This window comes from Neltuma alba, unplaced genomic scaffold, assembly GCF_004799145.2.
Source record: "Neltuma alba isolate B1F8T4 unplaced genomic scaffold, ASM479914v2 tig00000797_pilon, whole genome shotgun sequence".
Taxonomy (NCBI): Eukaryota; Viridiplantae; Streptophyta; class Magnoliopsida; order Fabales; family Fabaceae; genus Neltuma; species Neltuma alba.
In genome coordinates, this window is record NW_021632195.1 from 1 (window position 1) to 17,274 (window position 17,274).

Below are 17,274 nucleotides of genomic sequence, written 5' to 3' on the forward strand. Positions count from 1 at the left end.
AAGGCACTACATCTGACTCAAGGATTATAAAAGATGCATTAAGATGAGAAGATAAGCCTTAATATTCCTCAAGGTAACTATTTCACTAATTAGTTAAAATGACATAATTAAATACCTTACAAATTTAAAACCAATAAGTAGACTATTATTATTTGATAATAGGGAAATATTACTTGGTCGATGCTAGATTCCATGTTAACAAGTGGTCTTATAACACCTTATAGAGAAATTTTTGCTACCATTTGAAAGAATATTCGATAGAAATCTATCCCAAATCATAGAGAACTTTTCAATCTTTGAACATGCCATCATTGCATAATGACATTGAAATAGGCTTTTGGGGTATTGAAAAAAAGATTTGTATTTATTATAAGTGCTCTGCAAGCCTACTTATGGTGTCAAAGCTCAAAAGTTGATTATTGCTGCATATTGCCTTCTTCATAATTAGTTGATGAATGTAGAACCTAATGAAGAGCTTATCTGTGAAGGGGATGATGAACTTACAACTCAAGATGGATCTAACAATGATAACCCTACTCCAAGAGGTGACAGAACTGAGGTGGCTCAGGGTGAGATAATAAGGGATTGCAATAGCTCATCAAATGTGGATTGATTATGAAAATAATCCAAGGAATAATGCTAGGAACTAGACTTTACATGTTCATTTGTTGTATGGTAGTAGTTTTATTGTATTTCTTGAATATAACACAGTTGTTGTAATAGTTGATGTACTTGTTTGATATGGAACTTTATTATATTTGTTTGATATTATTATTGCTTATATGTAATGAATCCTTTTCAGTATATTGTTTAACTTATATGATTGTTTTTATTTGGTTTAACTTCTATTAGTATTGCCCCAACAACCATTGATAAGAACTTGGTTTGGACCTCTAAGATGGATGATGCCTTGATTGATGTATTCATGCATGAACTTGATATTAGGAGCAAAGTTATGGGACATTTACAGCTACTGCTTATGATAACATAAACCAATATATGAGTACCACTGTTTGGATTTAAAGTTGATAAGGAGAAGGTAAAAATCGTTAGAAGACTAAAAGTATTTTTCTGAAATTTATGACATCTTTAAAGGGGTATGAGTGGCTTTTCATGGAACTCATCTACTAATAGATATAGGAAGTTGAGGACCAAGTCTGGGATCAATTGATTGAGGTGAGGATAGTACATCCATCATTTTGATATTCATATGACTTTACATGTTCACTTTCCAATGAATCTATCATTTGATATTCATGGTGTCATTTATTTTCAGGTCAAACCAAAAGCAGTCCTTTGGAAAAATACGCCTCTTCCTATTTATGAAAAGATGTTAATTCTTTTTGGAACTGATATAGCTAATGGAGATGATGGGGATACTCCTTCAAATATGAAGAAATAACAACATCTAAATCCTCATAAATTTGTTGATTCTATTAATGAGGTTTGATCAACTTACCTCTCAAAATGAAGTGACTTTGGAGAATTTCTCAATCAATATGGAAACTCTCCCACTTGATGACCACTCTCCAGAAGCAACTAGTGAGACTAGTAAGAGGACAAAAAAGTGGTAGTACATCTAAGATAGAGATCCTTCCCAAATACCTCTAATTGTAGGAAAGATAGAATTCATTACAAATGCTCTGAGTAAAGGAAACAAAAGATTTAAATATAGATATGTCCCACAAATTTTAGAGGAAGAAACTTTGAAGATGATTGTTGATGCTGGATGTAAGGAAGACAATATCTCTAAAATTTATTGCTTCCTCATGAATGATGTGGCTAAGTTAAGGGCATTAATCAATGTCCACCTTTGCTGCGCAAGCAAGTGATTATGGAGACGGTTTTTGGTTTTAGTTTTGTGTCATTGATTGGAAGGAAAACACTTTTTGTCATAGACATTTCGTAAACACTTATTTTGGCATAACCTCTCTTTGAAATTTTTTTTGTTTGTCAATATGATGGCATTTGATAGCATTTCATACCATGCCTAGTGATATTTTATAAGGCCATATGATGGCGTTTCATGACATTTTATGCCAAGCCTGTTGATTTTTTGTAAGACCATATGATGATAGATGCTGAAATTTTATGCCATGCCTTATGATATTATAATCGATACTTGTCAAATAAACATTCTGTTTATTACCTCTTTGACCTTCTGAATTGGAAATGTACCATATTAGTACAGAAATTACTCCTAGAATCATGCTGGATAATGGTTTTTGGTTTTATATGAGTCCAATTTGAGTTCTACAAGGTTTGAATTTTTGATTTGCTTGTTCTTTTCTTCTTTTCGATGGATTGGTTTTGCAATAACTATTATGTCCTTTTAATAATTACTCTACAATTTTTTATCTTATTATTATTTTTAAAGTAATGATGCCAGGAACAATTTTATATCTTCAAAATTTGTCTTTTTTTTTTTATATTTATTGCATGGCAAACAGACCCAATAATATGTGACTTGCCTCAATACTAGAGCTTTGAGCCTTTGATGAGCACCCGGGATTTCATTAGAAAAGCAATGTAGTTTCTACTTTCATGCGTCTGAGGATCATCAGTTCTTTCTCAAAAGGACCTAATTTAATCTCTAGGATTCTACTATTTTGTTTGCTTTTGATTGATGGTTTCCTCGTGCTATTATCCCTGATCATTTTGCTTCCTATCTACGTCTTCTTTCTTCAAGCTCTATCTTGAACACTGGTAATTTGCAAGTTGTGACAAGTTTGACGGATCCTTCTGCTAATATTATATTTGGGGTTGTTGTTGATTATCACTACAATGGTGAGACTCCTGTGACTACAATGGTGAGACTCGTGCTGCAATAGTTTTTTCCCCCCGTTCTAGCGACATTGATCATTTGATCTACCATCATATCCAAAGCTAATCACAATTGTCTGAATTCTTTCAAACATTAAAATAGATAGATCCTAATTACTTTATTCAGGATTAGAATAATATTTATAATTATTCATAGCATTCAGTATAATTTTGGATATAAAAACAATTATAGTTATTAATTATGCATTATGATTTATTTATTTAATTTTGCGAATTATAAAAAGTTGATCTCATATATTAAATGTTATTTATAATTATATTTTATTAATACTCTATAAAGTTTGTAACAATCAACTTAAATAATATATGAGTAAAGTTGTCCATACAAAAATATTTTGCCTCCCCTCCCTTTCTAAACAAACAAGGTAAAATTAAAATTCCTCCCCTCCCCTCCCATCGAATTAATCCAAACAAGATTAAAATCCCTCCCCTCTCCTTCATTTCTTTTTCCTCTATTAAAATCCCTCCCCTCTCCTGTATTGAACCAAACACGGTGTATTAGATCTGAACATTCTAGTCCCTGTAGAAAAATAATCTTTTGATTAAAAAATAAAGAAAGTAAATGAATTCTCACATGGGGAATATTGTAGATAAAGTTCACTTTTGGATTTAAAAAAAAAAAGAAAGTAAAATCATTTACGTGATGAACTCTTTGACATTTGACATTTGACATTTGACATTGTAGCATTTTAGGTTTTTTTTTTAACTACTTATAGCATATGGGTAAAAAAGGTCTTGGATAATTGTAAATTAATCCAAGCACCAAATTCATAAAGTTTTTCTCTTCATGAAAATTTTTTCTACACGTAATTTTTTAATATTCTATCTAATAAAAGATTAATTAATATATCAGCCAACTAAAGTATTTTTCGTTTTTTTGGGGCCAAAGTACTCGGAGGAAATCAAAAGAAAGGAGAGGCATATTCAAACGACATCGTTCTTCTTCTTCTTCGTCTCTGGCTCTCTGCCCCGCCTCCTCTTTACATTTTCCATATGCACAGCTGAGAGTTGAGACGGAATCATGGGAACTTCGGTGCAGGTGACGCCACTCTGTGGAGTGTACAATGAGAATCCTCTGTCATACTTGGTCTCCATTGATGGCTTCAAATTCCTCGTCGACTGTGGCTGGAATGACCACTTCGACCCCTCCCTCCTCCAACCCCTTTCTAGGTCTCTCTTAGCCTTGCCTTTTTCGAATGTAGTAGCTTTTCTCATTTCTGTTTCTTTCATATCGTTGCTTCTTTTTTCTCATCGCAATTTTTAGCGCCCTGCCTGGCAGAACTAGAAAGTGAAGATTCAAACTTCAATTTAGCGCCTTGCTGGAATTATTTGTTTTGACCTTGTTCAAAAATAGAGAAGATGGATTTTGCTTTAGTCCCTTTTCTGGTTTCAAGTGTAAAGAAAAGGCATATAAGTTCCTCATCAAATTGATCTTGAACCGTACTTGTGTTTGTTTCTCTTCATTTCTTAAAATGTGGTGTGGCTTGTAGGGTGGCACCAACCATAGATGCGGTCCTGCTTTCACATGCGGATACACTTCACCTGGGTGCTCTCCCGTATGCCATGAAGCAGCTTGGACTCTCTGCTCCCATTTATTCCACAGAACCAGTGTACAGATTAGGCCTTCTCACCATGTACGATCAGTATTTTTCAAGAAAGGTGAAGATTTCATACTTGGTTTACTCTTTCTTCACTGTGCTTTACCCTAAATAAATAGACGTTTATCTTCTTTTTGGGTTCTTTGGGCTAAATAAATAAATAGATGGTTCTACTATTTTTGAATCAAGTATACGGTCTTGGAATATTTAAAACTTACTTGTCTTTTCCAGATTGGGTATAATGTAATTGTTTTATTCTCTTAAATTTTTTCATGGTTTTATTAAATTATTATAATATTTTAATATCCAACATAGGCAGTTTCTTCCTGATTTCTCAGAGGATTGCCTGTTTGATTGCCAAATATTTATGTTTACTTTGGGCCAAATACTTAAGGTGAGAAAAATCTCCTCTTGCAGCAAGTATCAGAGTTCGATCTGTTCACACTAGATGATATTGATTCTGCTTTCCAAAGCATAACCAGGCTAACATACTCTCAAAATCATCATCTCTCAGGTGGAAATTTTGAACAATTGTACATTTTTCGATCAATAAATTTTGTCATGGAATGAGGCTTTCTAGCTGACTTGGTTGTATTCTCTAGATTATAGCATGTTATTTTGTTTAATTCTACTCTCTGTCCTTCCTATTATTATCTTGTTCTTTGAGCTGTAAGTTTATGTTGGTATGACTTCTGCAAAGATTCATGATAAGATTCCATGAGCATAACAGCCTCTGCATACCTGTGTTAGAGAATTCAGTGTTTAAGGTCCTTGCACTTTCTCTTATAGTAAAAGTAAAATAGCTTCTGTTTTTCCCCCCTTTGGACCCTGATTTTATCAATTCAAATGAAGCTATTTTTCAAGGATCCCCAATTCTTTCTGCCGATATGTCCCTTTGCAAAATGACTATATGAACTTTAAAACTTCAATGTTAAATGAAATCCTCTAAGCTCCTTTTATTTAGATTGTCCAGCAGTTTGCTACATTCAAAGCTTTACATTTTTTGTTTGGTGTGCTTGTTTTGTTTGGGGAGGGGGTGTCAGGTTTCCCATTTTGAGTGAGCATCCATTTTTCTTGATTATTTTAAAGGTTTCGGTTGGAATTAAAGATTGTAAAACCTTGTCTTTTTTTTTTTTAAATTTTATATTATTATTGTCTTTAGCTAAAGTAAAATGCTTGAACCTTTTTGTTTGGTGGGAATTGGAGGGGAAGGGAGGGGTGGGAAAATTTTAATGAATTCAACTTAAAAAATTGAAAAACTAGAGTGAGAAGTTTTTAATTAATTGTCTTACTCTTTTATCTTACATTTTCTTTTTATTAAAATTTGATAAATCCACTTCTCTAATTTTTTAAATCGAACTCATTAAAATTTTCTCTCCCATCCCCTTTTCTTTGTGTCCCTCAGACCAAAAATAGAATCATGAAACAATCATGGTTCTCTTTAGTGTTTAGCGCATGATTTCTTTTAGAGAATTCCTTTAGAAGGACTTGCAAAAGGATTGGAAAGCTTTCTTGTATAAATTTTATGGCATTGCTTTTGTTTTGCCATTGAATGGGGGCTTTTGGTTAACAACCTATCTAAAGATTTGGTTGTTGATAGAATACAATGGCGTCGTGTGGTCCATGTAGCTGGCCCCACCTACTAGGATGAGGTTGTTTGTTGCTGCTGCTTTTGTTTGGTGATATTTAAAGATGATGTTTATCTGCTTACTCTTTAATAATTCTTTCCATACAAATAAATTTCTTTGTTCTAAAGAAGATGAATCATCCCATATCTATCTGCTAGTTTTGCAGTGTTACCCTCCTACAGATGTACCACACGTGTTAAATTTGAAACCATTGAACTTGAACTTAGATTTCAAAAGCTTTAGCAATTGGTAAAAAATACAACCAAATTGATGGATTTCTCATTTGGGATATGGGAAGGTAAAGCAATGACAACAACCACAATTATCATTTACAGATGGGTCCTATTTGATAACTCCGTCTATGTCATATAGCCTTATCAAACATGGATAACTGGGGTTATGTTAGAACCTTAATTGTCAACCTAAAGCTCTGTCAAATCTCAAATGAGATAGTTATGGGTGTGGTTATAATAAAAATTTTTCAGCCAATGGTTCTCTTTTGTAGGATATGTCTTCTGGATTTTTGAAGGGATTGTAAATCTCTTTTGTGCTAACGAGTCTTTAATTTCTTTTCGTTGTTTTGGAAGGACTTCTCGTTCTTAGTAGTTTTTTTTTTGGGTACTGCACTTCTCTTCTATTTTCTTCAGTTTCTTCCGTACCAAAAAAAGAAAAAGAAAAATTCATCGGCAGAGCTAATTGACAATTCCTTGTGAGAATCAGTCATCATACTTTTATTTCAAATACGTTTGAAGCTAGAATATTAAATTATGCAGTTATGTAAGCCCCTTCCTGTATGTAACTAAGAATCTAAATATTTCACTGACGATAAAAAAATTCTTAATGTTGTATAACTTTGAATGATATGCTTCTATGAAATGATTAATGGTACATGTTTTATATCTAATATAATTTCATGCACAACCCATATACATCATCTTCCCATAGGGCGGTTCTGTGTGATTTACCTTTGTTGGTGTTATGGCTACAATCAGGCAAGGGAGAGGGAATTGTGATTGCACCTCATGTTGCCGGACATCTGTTGGGAGGTACCATATGGAAGATTACTAAGGATGGCGAGGATGTTATATATGCTGTTGATTTTAATCATAGAAAAGAAAGGTAAAGGTTTGTTTGAATTGCCTTGATTTAACATGGTCTCTACAGCGATATACCAAAAAGAAAAGAAAAAGAAATCTACTTATTAATTTGGGCATTTTTCAGGCATTTAAACGGAACTGTTCTAGGTTCTTTTGTACGGCCAGCTGTTCTCATAACTGATGCCTACAATGCTCTAAACAATCAGCCCTATAGACGACAAAAGGACAAGGAATTTGGAGGTAAATAGCATTCTAATTTTGAAGTTTTTACATTGTCAAATATTTAAATGCATTTGTTTTGTAACTTCTTTTTTTAAAATTTTATCTCTCTAAAATACAGTTTTTAAAATAAAAAGATAATTGAAATAGTTTCATATGCCCAGTACAAGTATGGATGCCACAAGCATGCACAACAAATTTAGGCCATGTATGTGAATAAAATTCTGAAGGATTTAAACGCTTTGATTATTTATATTTTTATTTTCAATTTTTAGATATCATGAAGAAGACTTTAAGGGCGGGTGGCAGTGTGTTACTTCCTGTTGACACTGCAGGACGAGTTCTAGAACTTATTTTGATGTTAGAATCAGTAAGTAGGGGGCTTATTTCTCTCTTATTCCTCTAGTTCCTGAAATATTATTTCCCTAATCATGCAAGTTGATATTTGATTGTGGTATTTGCAGTATTGGGCTGATGAAAGCTTGAGCTTCCCTGTATATTTTCTTACATATGTTGCATCCAGTACAATTGATTATGTGAAGAGTTTCCTTGAGTGGATGAGTGACTCCATAGCAAAGTCCTTTGAACAAACTCGTGAGAATATTTTTCTTTTGAAGTAAGTGGGATCTGTTATAATTTAGCTTTGAGCATTCAAATATCAATGGTTTTGTTCTTTGGGATGGTTTGTGCTTTTAAATCTCATTTCTAGGACCTATTATGGCATAACATGTATTTGAACCTATGATCATGTTAGGTCTCTTGTGATATTTTGCTAAGAAGATTTGTATGAACAAGGGGTCCTCGAAAACTCTGGATTTTCTTCTTGGGTTAAGGTGCATCGAGCACTTTGAAATATTTTTCTGACTACATCCAACACCCTAAAGTATTTTATGGTGCGTCCAGCACTTTGAAATAATTTTTTAAGTGCGTCCAACACTTTGAAGTATTTTTTTTGTGCTTTCAGCACCCTCAAGTATTTTTTTAGGTATGTCTAGCACCTAAGAATAGTTTTTGGTGCATTCAGCACCAAGGCTTTAAAAAAAAAAACACTTTAGGGTGCTGGATGCACCTGAAAGATATTTCAAGATGCTGAATGCATCGCAAAATACTTTAGGTTGTTAGATGCATCTGAGAAAATACTTCACAGTGCTGGATGCATTTTAATCCTTTCTCTTCCTTTAAGAATCTCTTACATGTATATTTTAGTTTTTTTTTTTTTAAAAAAAAGCGCAAATAAGAAGAGAGCATGTTTTCTAAATGTACACTGCAACAGGTTATTAATCTCTTGTATATGATATGCACACCCATTTTGAAAAAGAAACTTTTCACTTTGCTAATAATATCTCAATTTACGAGGTTTTCATGCTTGTACTGCAGGTATGTCAAACTCATAGTTAACAAGAGTGATCTTGAAAATGCTCCCGAAGGGCCAAAGGTGAGATATCTTGTATGCTTTTATAGACGCCAAATTTTTTATTGGCTTTAATGTGTAGCATGTGTTATGCATCATTTGTAGGTTGTTCTAGCATCTATGGCAAGTTTGGAAGCTGGCTTTTCTCATGATATATTTGTTGAATGGGCAAATGATGTAAAAAATCTCGTGCTTTTTACAGAAAGAGGCCAGGTACTTTTCTAGAACATTTGCCCTCTGTTAATGTGTTTCAATTTTCATTTGAGGCTAGTGAGTCTCAATTGAGAAAGCTTTATTCAATGGAAAAACGCACTTGAACCTTTCTATATGGTAGCAAAAGTGCATTCTGGTTGCAAAACGAAAACGTAATAGAAGGATGGATATGGGGTCTAGTTTATAAGAAGGCAGTTCTCTAGTGTCGTTGGTAACAGTAATGAGAATATCTAAGTCATCTGTTGGGTCAGTAGACGTGTCAATAGGCTGTATGTGTGAAGGTGGGGTATATCTTTGTGGTTTGAATCATCAGATCTCATTGATAAGGCTACTGTACAAGATGTGAATATATGCCTATAAGACAGCATAGAACCAGCCATGGAACCAACAATATAGTCTCACTAAATCAGCCTAAGTAGCAGATCCTAATCTAATAAAGATACAAGGTGATATTTCACTGTTTACTAATGTGAAATAGCAAAGATCTTTCTACATTCTCCCTCAAGTTGTATCATAGATGTTAACCATGTCCAACTTGTTAATGCAATCTTCAAAATTCTGTCTTGAAAGACCTTTAGTGAGAATGTCTACTGGTTGCTCTTTTGTTGGGACATATGTCAAACAAATTATTCCTTCTTCAACCTATTTTTTCAAGTGTCTATCCCCCTCCAGTCCTCAACATGCTTGGTTCTACCACGCTAAACTGGATTGACTGCTGCATTGATAGCTACTTTTTTTTTTTTCCTTCCTCACTATAAAGCTGATAGGCAAATCCATATCCATATGTATATTTGTTGATAGTGTGTCGAGGTGGTGTCAGTGTCTGAGATGCCTAAAATCTTGCCAAGTGGGGCCAAAAGAAAAGGTACCAGAATGGATTAGGCAGTAGAGGCGGAGAAACTTGCCAAAAATAAGGTGCCGTTATTGCCCTGTCAAGGAGATAACACCACTTCAGTTATGCATGTGTTGTAACATTCACCAGAGAACAAGCTTCTTGTGAGTAAAAACTGTATGTTCTCTTATATCAGAGCAAGTTGAACATGTACAGGGATTTATAGGGGTTATATTGTATCTATCCAAGGAAAGGAATTAATGGGTAATAAAAAATAATGAAGAACCTAGCTGACTATGTTACAATGGGAAGAATTAAACAATAAATAATATGACAATATCAAATAAAATCTTGTTATTTGAATACCATGATTATTGGGATTTTCACACTTCTCTACCACTTAGATAACACCAACTGCACTTCTATAGCCTACTTAATTATTGTGGATATCATATAAACATGTTCTTTCTCCTTTTAGTATTACATCGGTATTTCAAACTTATGTTATAAGAAATTATATTCATGTCAATAATGCTTTCTATTATTTTTTTTAATTGGGCAATGTGAAAAGTCTCATTGTTCTTGTAACAATATTATTAGTGATGGTTGTATCTTTTACTATTCTTGTGTTTGTTCTAATTTATACATCCATGGTCCTTCACTGGACACAGTTTGCCACGCTAGCTCGTATGCTTCAGGCTGATCCGCCTCCAAAAGCTGTCAAAGTTGTTGTGTCCAAGAGGGTTCCTTTGGTGGGGGAGGAGCTAATTGCCTATGAAGAAGAGCAAAATCGGATAAAGAAGGAAGAAGCTTTGAAAGCTAGTCTTATCAAGGAAGAAGAGTTGAAGGCATCTCAGGGGAATGATAATAATACTAGTGATCCAATGGTCATTGATTCAGGCAAAAGTCATGTTTCACAAGAAAGTATGAGATGCTTCCAATAAGCATTTTGAAGCCTTATTTTGAGAGTTTAATTCATATATGCATTGAGCTTTATCAAAAACTTAAGTTCCTTAAGAAATTAGCGTTCAGCTTTGACATTTCCGGTTGTTGGAAAATTTTCAGCAAGTTACACAGAATTAATTGTGAGATTCAATCTCTTTGCAACAACCATTGCTCCTTTAAGAACTTTCTGATAATACTTATTACATTTAACACAGGTAATATTTAATGTGTATGAACAAATCAAGGGATATGAATTTGTGCTTTATTGTAACTTGGAAATTTTTAAATGAGTTTTACAAAGTTTGAGAGTTAAAATTTTGACATTTCTGACAAATATGTGTGTAATATAGAAACAATTAACCATGGGGAGTTAACTGTTAAAATAGAGGCCATGTGCTACTTACGTATTGACTTCATCAATCACCAAGTTAAGTGCTACTATGCTGAAAATATTTTTTTTCCCTGGAAACTCTGAATTCTGAATTCTTCATTTTAAACCTTATGTATTTTTATAAAATCCTAGTCTGCATTGAGTATATAGATCTGCACTTGTATTGGCAGGTTCACGGGGTGGTGGATACCGGGATGTGTTCATTGACGGATTTGTTCCTCCTTCAACCAATGTTGCCCCAATGTTCCCCTGTTATGAAAATACCACAGAATGGGATGATTTTGGTGAAGTTATAAATCCGGATGATTATGTAATTAATGATGAAGACATGGATCACACAGCAATGCATGTGAGTTCTCATATTCAGGCTGCTTTGGTTTCCGACAATATTGTTTTATGGCCTTCTTGGGCCACACAAAGCTTTTGTAAGGGAGTTTTATTGGCATGTTGCGAAGGAATTGGATAACTATATTATTTTTATTCACTCTTTATTATTCTCTTTAATTCTTTCTTTCTTCCCTTTAATTCTTCTTCTTCTTTGGAAAGAATTTCATTACTTATCCTATTGTTTTTTTTCAGGTAGGGGGTGATATGGATGGAAAACTAGATGACGCTGCTGCAAGTTTGCTGTTTGATACAAAACCATCAAAAGTCATATCTGATGAAAGAACTGTAAGCTGCAGTATCTCTTCCTTGTATTGTGACATTTCTATTTCTACTAATATTAAAACCGTAATTTCGTATGAAAATTTCTTCAAAGTTTAGCCATTGTACTTGGAAATTGATTTAATGCACGTAAAATCAAGTTGAATTTCTTGAGGCTAGTTGGGACTCTGGTGCATTGTACAGAATCTAAGAAATGAGTCACATTATTCGTGGATTGTGAATAGTGCAACTTCCTATATATTTTATATCTTATATTGGTAATATTGAATATTGGTTATATCTTGCACTTTTGACCCCTTTAATGTCGTTTTATCAATGACTATCACAAAGTCTTTATGCTTATTCTACAAAATAAAGAATCTATAGATGTTACAAAAGATGCTGTTTTACTTGTTGATTTTTCAGTCACATCACTTATTTGACTTTTTACTTGAAATCTGTCATTTGTTCCTTATGATATTAGGTCATTTTGGTATTTGTTATATGTTAAAAAGATACGAAGTTTTTGTATTATTAATTTTCCTTTGGAGCAGGATTGTGATAGCAGAGGTAAGTTGGTTACAGGGTTGTGGGTTCATGGGACTAGATGTTATCCTGTAGATGTTAAATTGTAACCCTTTTTTGGCTGCAAAACAAAGATTGTAAGCATTATTATGCAACATGGAAAGTTCTTTTTGATATTTAATGCATGGTTACTTTTTGAGGATTTGTCCCATTTGAAAAGCAGATCAGCATTTTGGTCCAAAGAAAAGTAGATCATAATGTATTTTCATTAATCTTTCTTCCTAATACGTGTATAATGGTGTTGGCATTGTTTTTGAACAGGTGCAAGTTAGGTGTTCGTTGCTTTACATGGACTTTGAGGGGCGTTCAGATGGACGATCTATTAAAAATATTCTCTCCCATGTGGCTCCCCTGAAGCTAGTATGGATCTCTCTCTCTCTTTTTTTTTTTTTTTAAAAGATAACTTACGGAAAGCACTTAATCTTCAACTTGTTTATATCCTAAGTCATTATCTAACTGAATGGAACTGCCCATCTAGGCCAGTCATAGCATGACATCATTTGATAAGTATGTGATCTTCAGAGGAACTTAATTGGTATAATACACATTTTGTAGATGTAAGTAGATGATAATTTGACCCCCTAGAGCTGCAAGAATTTCAGGTGGCAGAGAAGAATTAAGATTTTCTTGCTGGGGTACAATAAATAAATAATCTGTGAATATGCGTGGCAAATGTCAGAATGTTCTTTGATGGTTCAAATACAATGAATACAGGTGTATTTATTTATATGTAAAGAGAGTGAAGCTGTTTGTGACCCTGAAATTGGGCTCCACTTTGGTGTGAAGCCGGCTGATTCTTTCAACATTCAAATACAATAAAATTCAATCTCTAGACATACTAGATCCTAAGTAGCTCCTATAATCTAGGAACAGTATTCTTATAAAAGTAGATAACACCGTAATTGTATATGGTGAGGAAATAACAAATAAATAATATAATCCTTGCTAGTGAGATCTCGTGTATATATTGAAATGTGCACGTGAAAATATCAACAACGAGAGAAACTATCTTCAGGCAATAAATGTATTTTGACAAATCAGAAAGCTTTAAGGGATTGTTAATCCCTTGATCCGATCCCTAATTGGCCGAGTCAACAAATAAAAACAGATTGCATCAATATCAATTGTTACAATAAATTCTAGGATTAATTTTATACGAAGGGAATTCTCAAAGATGGTATAAACTTCAATGAGGTTTGTAGCCTTAGTTTGAGGAAATTGGAGATAATCTTGCAGAGAGCAAATAAAGGCTGTTGTAATGCTGATAGAATCCCTACTAATCCTCCACCTTTTCTTACTGCTGAGAGAAGAGACTCAAGAGGAGAGAATTGGAAAGATGATGTTGGACAGAAAGGGTAATCTTGATTATTTTGTGTGCTTAATCATTTAGGGTGTGTTTGAATTGGTGGTGGGAAAAGTGACTTTCATTTCATCTGACTTTTGTAAACACAAGTTAGGAAAATGTCAGTCATAATGTGATTTATGTTTGGATTGACTTTTATAAAAATCAGTTTGATAAATTGAAACTTGTTTGGATGGATAATGAAAAAGTAAGTTTAAATGTAAAATGACCGAAAATGGAATGAGTTTGAAAATGACTTGTAAACTAATATGTAATCTAATGATACTTATAAATATTTTAAAGAGATCATGTAACATATAGTATAATTAAGTAATTTACTTAGCTTCCGTACTCTATTCAAATTAGCCTATTGAGGTTTTATATTAAGGGGTGAAGGTAGTATATCACATGTATGCAATTTGATAAATTTTTTTAAAAAAGTAATGAATTAAAATAATTAAATTTTATTAGTTATTTTTTTTTCTTTTTAGGAAAAAACATGAAATTATTGGGTCAAGATAGGACCTAATTAAATACCTTTATCTTTCTTTTCCATCTTCATTGTTTTCTCTCTCTACGTTAATTTTTAACTTGTGCTTCAATGTGGCTTTTTCCTAGAATTCCATTTACTTTCATCTTGAATCCAAACATTACTTCACTTGCAAATGACAAAATAAGCTTGTTGTACATTTTCCAAGGCACGTTTGAGAGGCTTAAACGCTGCTCCAAACACGCTCTTAGTGTGTTGGTTCTTTCTGTGGTATGTTGTCAGCATGATGATCTATGTGGTATGTCGTCAGCATGATGATCCTTCTCACTCGTATGGACTGCACGTCTGCACCATATGTTCCCCCCATCATTAGCCTATTCCCCCTCTCTCTCACACCCCCAGCCCCTTCATACTTCACGTGGCTGAGGATTGGATGAGTTCACTTAAGCAGTAATGCACAGTTATGTTTATGACGCTTATGTATTGTAGTGATATGTGTTGTACTGATTATGATATAAGAATTTCTATTTAGCAATATGGGGACTCTCCCTTCGCTTGATTAGGACATGAATTAAAGATTTGGCTTCATGTTCTAGGAAATTCCAACCATTTCTTTCTTTTTCTTTCAGTTCCCCAGCCATAATCAGACATTTCCAGAGCAGTTTCGCAGACCTTAACTTCCTAGATCAGAACAATTACTGAGTGTCTTGGTTTAAGGCAGGCATAAGGAAAAATGAGATATAATTTTACAAGAGAATTTCCAAAGCTTTATAATGGTCTTGCCAAGGCCCTGAAACGAATGAGCCATATGTGAGAATCTTTAGGAGAGAAATAAGTAGCTTCCAACTGTCTTGTCCAAGAGTTTGGATAAACAAAACCAATCTCTATTAAAAGATTTAACCATCGTAGTTTTATGACTTGCTAATGCCAGTCCCAGAATCTATAATTAATTCACAAATATTACAATGTGATCCAGGGTTAGTCTGAAGTCTGAACCTTGATTCCTTCTGACCTGAAATTATTAGCACTTGCAAGGAAGATGAACTTAGCAAATATGGAAATAAAAGATCCCAACATTTTTTATTTTTATTGTCATTTGCTTTATTTATTTATTTATTTTATATTTATACATGAAGACATAAGAGTTAGAATCGATCATTCGTAAGCAAACAAAATTTTGGATAACTCTAATTTATTATGTGTATTTATTTTCTGTATGTAGGTTTTGGTGCATGGATCAGCTGAAGCCACAGAGCATCTGAAGCAACACTGCCTGAAGTTTGTTTGCCCTCACGTATATGCACCGCAAATTGAAGAGATGATTGACGTCACATCTGATTTATGTGCTTACAAGGTAAGGTTGTCAAATTTTGGACCAATTTTTCAACCATCTTCCAATACGTCAAATATTAAACATGTTCTGTTTTTCCTGGTATAGGTTCAACTATCTGAGAAGCTGATGAGTAACGTACTGTTCAAAAAGGTGAATATTGGATTTGTCTATACCATTTCATTTGCTTGCGTTTCATTAATTGCATTCATTATGAACTTGGTTACAGCTAGGAGATTACGAAATAGCTTGGGTTGATGCTGAAGTTGGGAAGACAGAAAATGACATGCTATCACTGCTACCACTTTCTGCTGCAGCTCCTCCACATAAGTCTGTTCTTGTTGGTGATTTAAAATTGGCAGATTTCAAGCAGTTCCTCTCCACTAAGGGTGTTCAGGTAATTCCGCAGTTGAAGTTTTCCATTTTTTTCTTGTATAGGCTGCTCTTTGACTTGTGGAATATTTCCTATGACAATTATCTATCAGCAAACGTACTCGGTTTAGAAATAGATGATGTAGCTTTCATGGACTCTAATCATGTTTGGCGTGTTAAAGGAGATGAAAATGCTATTATCAAGGGTTCTGATAACAGTGAAAGGCCGAATATCCACTTTACAAAGCTATGTTTCGTTTGTATAAAAAAGTTGAATGAAGTAAAACTATGTATCATGACATGTCGTTGCAGGTGGAATTTGCTGGTGGGGCTTTGCGATGTGGTGAATATGTAACTCTACGCAAGGTTGGTGATGCAACTCAGAAGGCAAGTGGTTCTGAACACAAGTTCTATTTTGAACATTTGTTCTATTTCGGTCAAGATCTAATCTGATCATCTCCTTTTCTTTTTACCCCTCCAGGGTGGTGCTTCTGGTACTCAGCAAATTGTTATTGAAGGTCCACTGTGTGAGGACTACTATAAAATCCGTGAATATCTCTATTCCCAGTTTTATTTGCTTTAAATTTGGTTAGGAAGATTTGCAATCATGCACTTTCTTCCCAAATTTCGGCTATGGATCACACCATGCAGAGTAATATGGATGATATGGATTCAAGATTAAACGTTTCTGAAGGGGTCAGTTGGGATTGTCTGCAAAGCAGCAAACCCATTTAAGGGGCTTGAGAAGAACGCACCTCTTTGGTCTTTTTACCTTATGGTATCTTGAGGCTCCAACAAAATGTAACAATCTGCTCATACTAGAGTTTTTGTCTGTCAAATGCGTTACTGAATATTTCACGTATCTTTATGCTATGCTTGTTATTTGCATGCATATTTACACACAAGGGAATGTAATGTACTTTTTGTAGTAGTATGTTGTGAATCAATGCAGGGATATAGTCAGATTGGACTTGTAATTAAACTGGGTATCAATTTGGTGAAGACTACAGCCTTCAGGAAAGGAATTCGTTTTTGTGACAGAAAAGGATTTATAATATTTGTTATGTTTATACTATTTTTAATTAATTTGTATTTAGAAATATAAATCTTTTGTGATGACTTTTCACAACAATGCCGCCCCTACCGGATACCGCCCTTGTCCTTGGGCGTTCTCGCCTCCCTAATTTGGTTGCATTATGAGAAGTACACACACTCCTAATTCATAATGTAGGAAGTCTTTTGGAAGAAAATTATGATTACAAGTAGAAGAAGTTGCTAGGATAATTAATGACAATTTTTCACTTTTGTCTCCATTAATTAGGAGAGAGTTTT

At 34.0% G+C, this 17,274-nt stretch overlaps 1 protein-coding gene across 1 annotated transcript; it reads left to right on the forward strand.

The window, feature by feature from the left end:
* Positions 1 to 3,824: 3,824 nt before the first annotated feature.
* Positions 3,825 to 17,024, forward strand: LOC114745992 (cleavage and polyadenylation specificity factor subunit 2-like). Its single transcript, XM_028934171.1, has 18 exons — positions 3,825 to 4,014; positions 4,335 to 4,503; positions 4,860 to 4,956; positions 7,063 to 7,189; positions 7,292 to 7,407; positions 7,662 to 7,756; positions 7,851 to 8,002; positions 8,764 to 8,821; positions 8,903 to 9,010; positions 10,514 to 10,766; positions 11,349 to 11,527; positions 11,758 to 11,850; positions 12,670 to 12,768; positions 15,463 to 15,594; positions 15,679 to 15,723; positions 15,800 to 15,967; positions 16,255 to 16,329; positions 16,424 to 17,024. Exons 1-18 carry the CDS (start codon positions 3,866 to 3,868, stop codon positions 16,523 to 16,525), a joined length of 2,217 nt encoding a protein of 738 aa, XP_028790004.1. The 5' UTR covers positions 3,825 to 3,865; the 3' UTR covers positions 16,526 to 17,024.
* Positions 17,025 to 17,274: the final 250 nt, after the last annotated feature.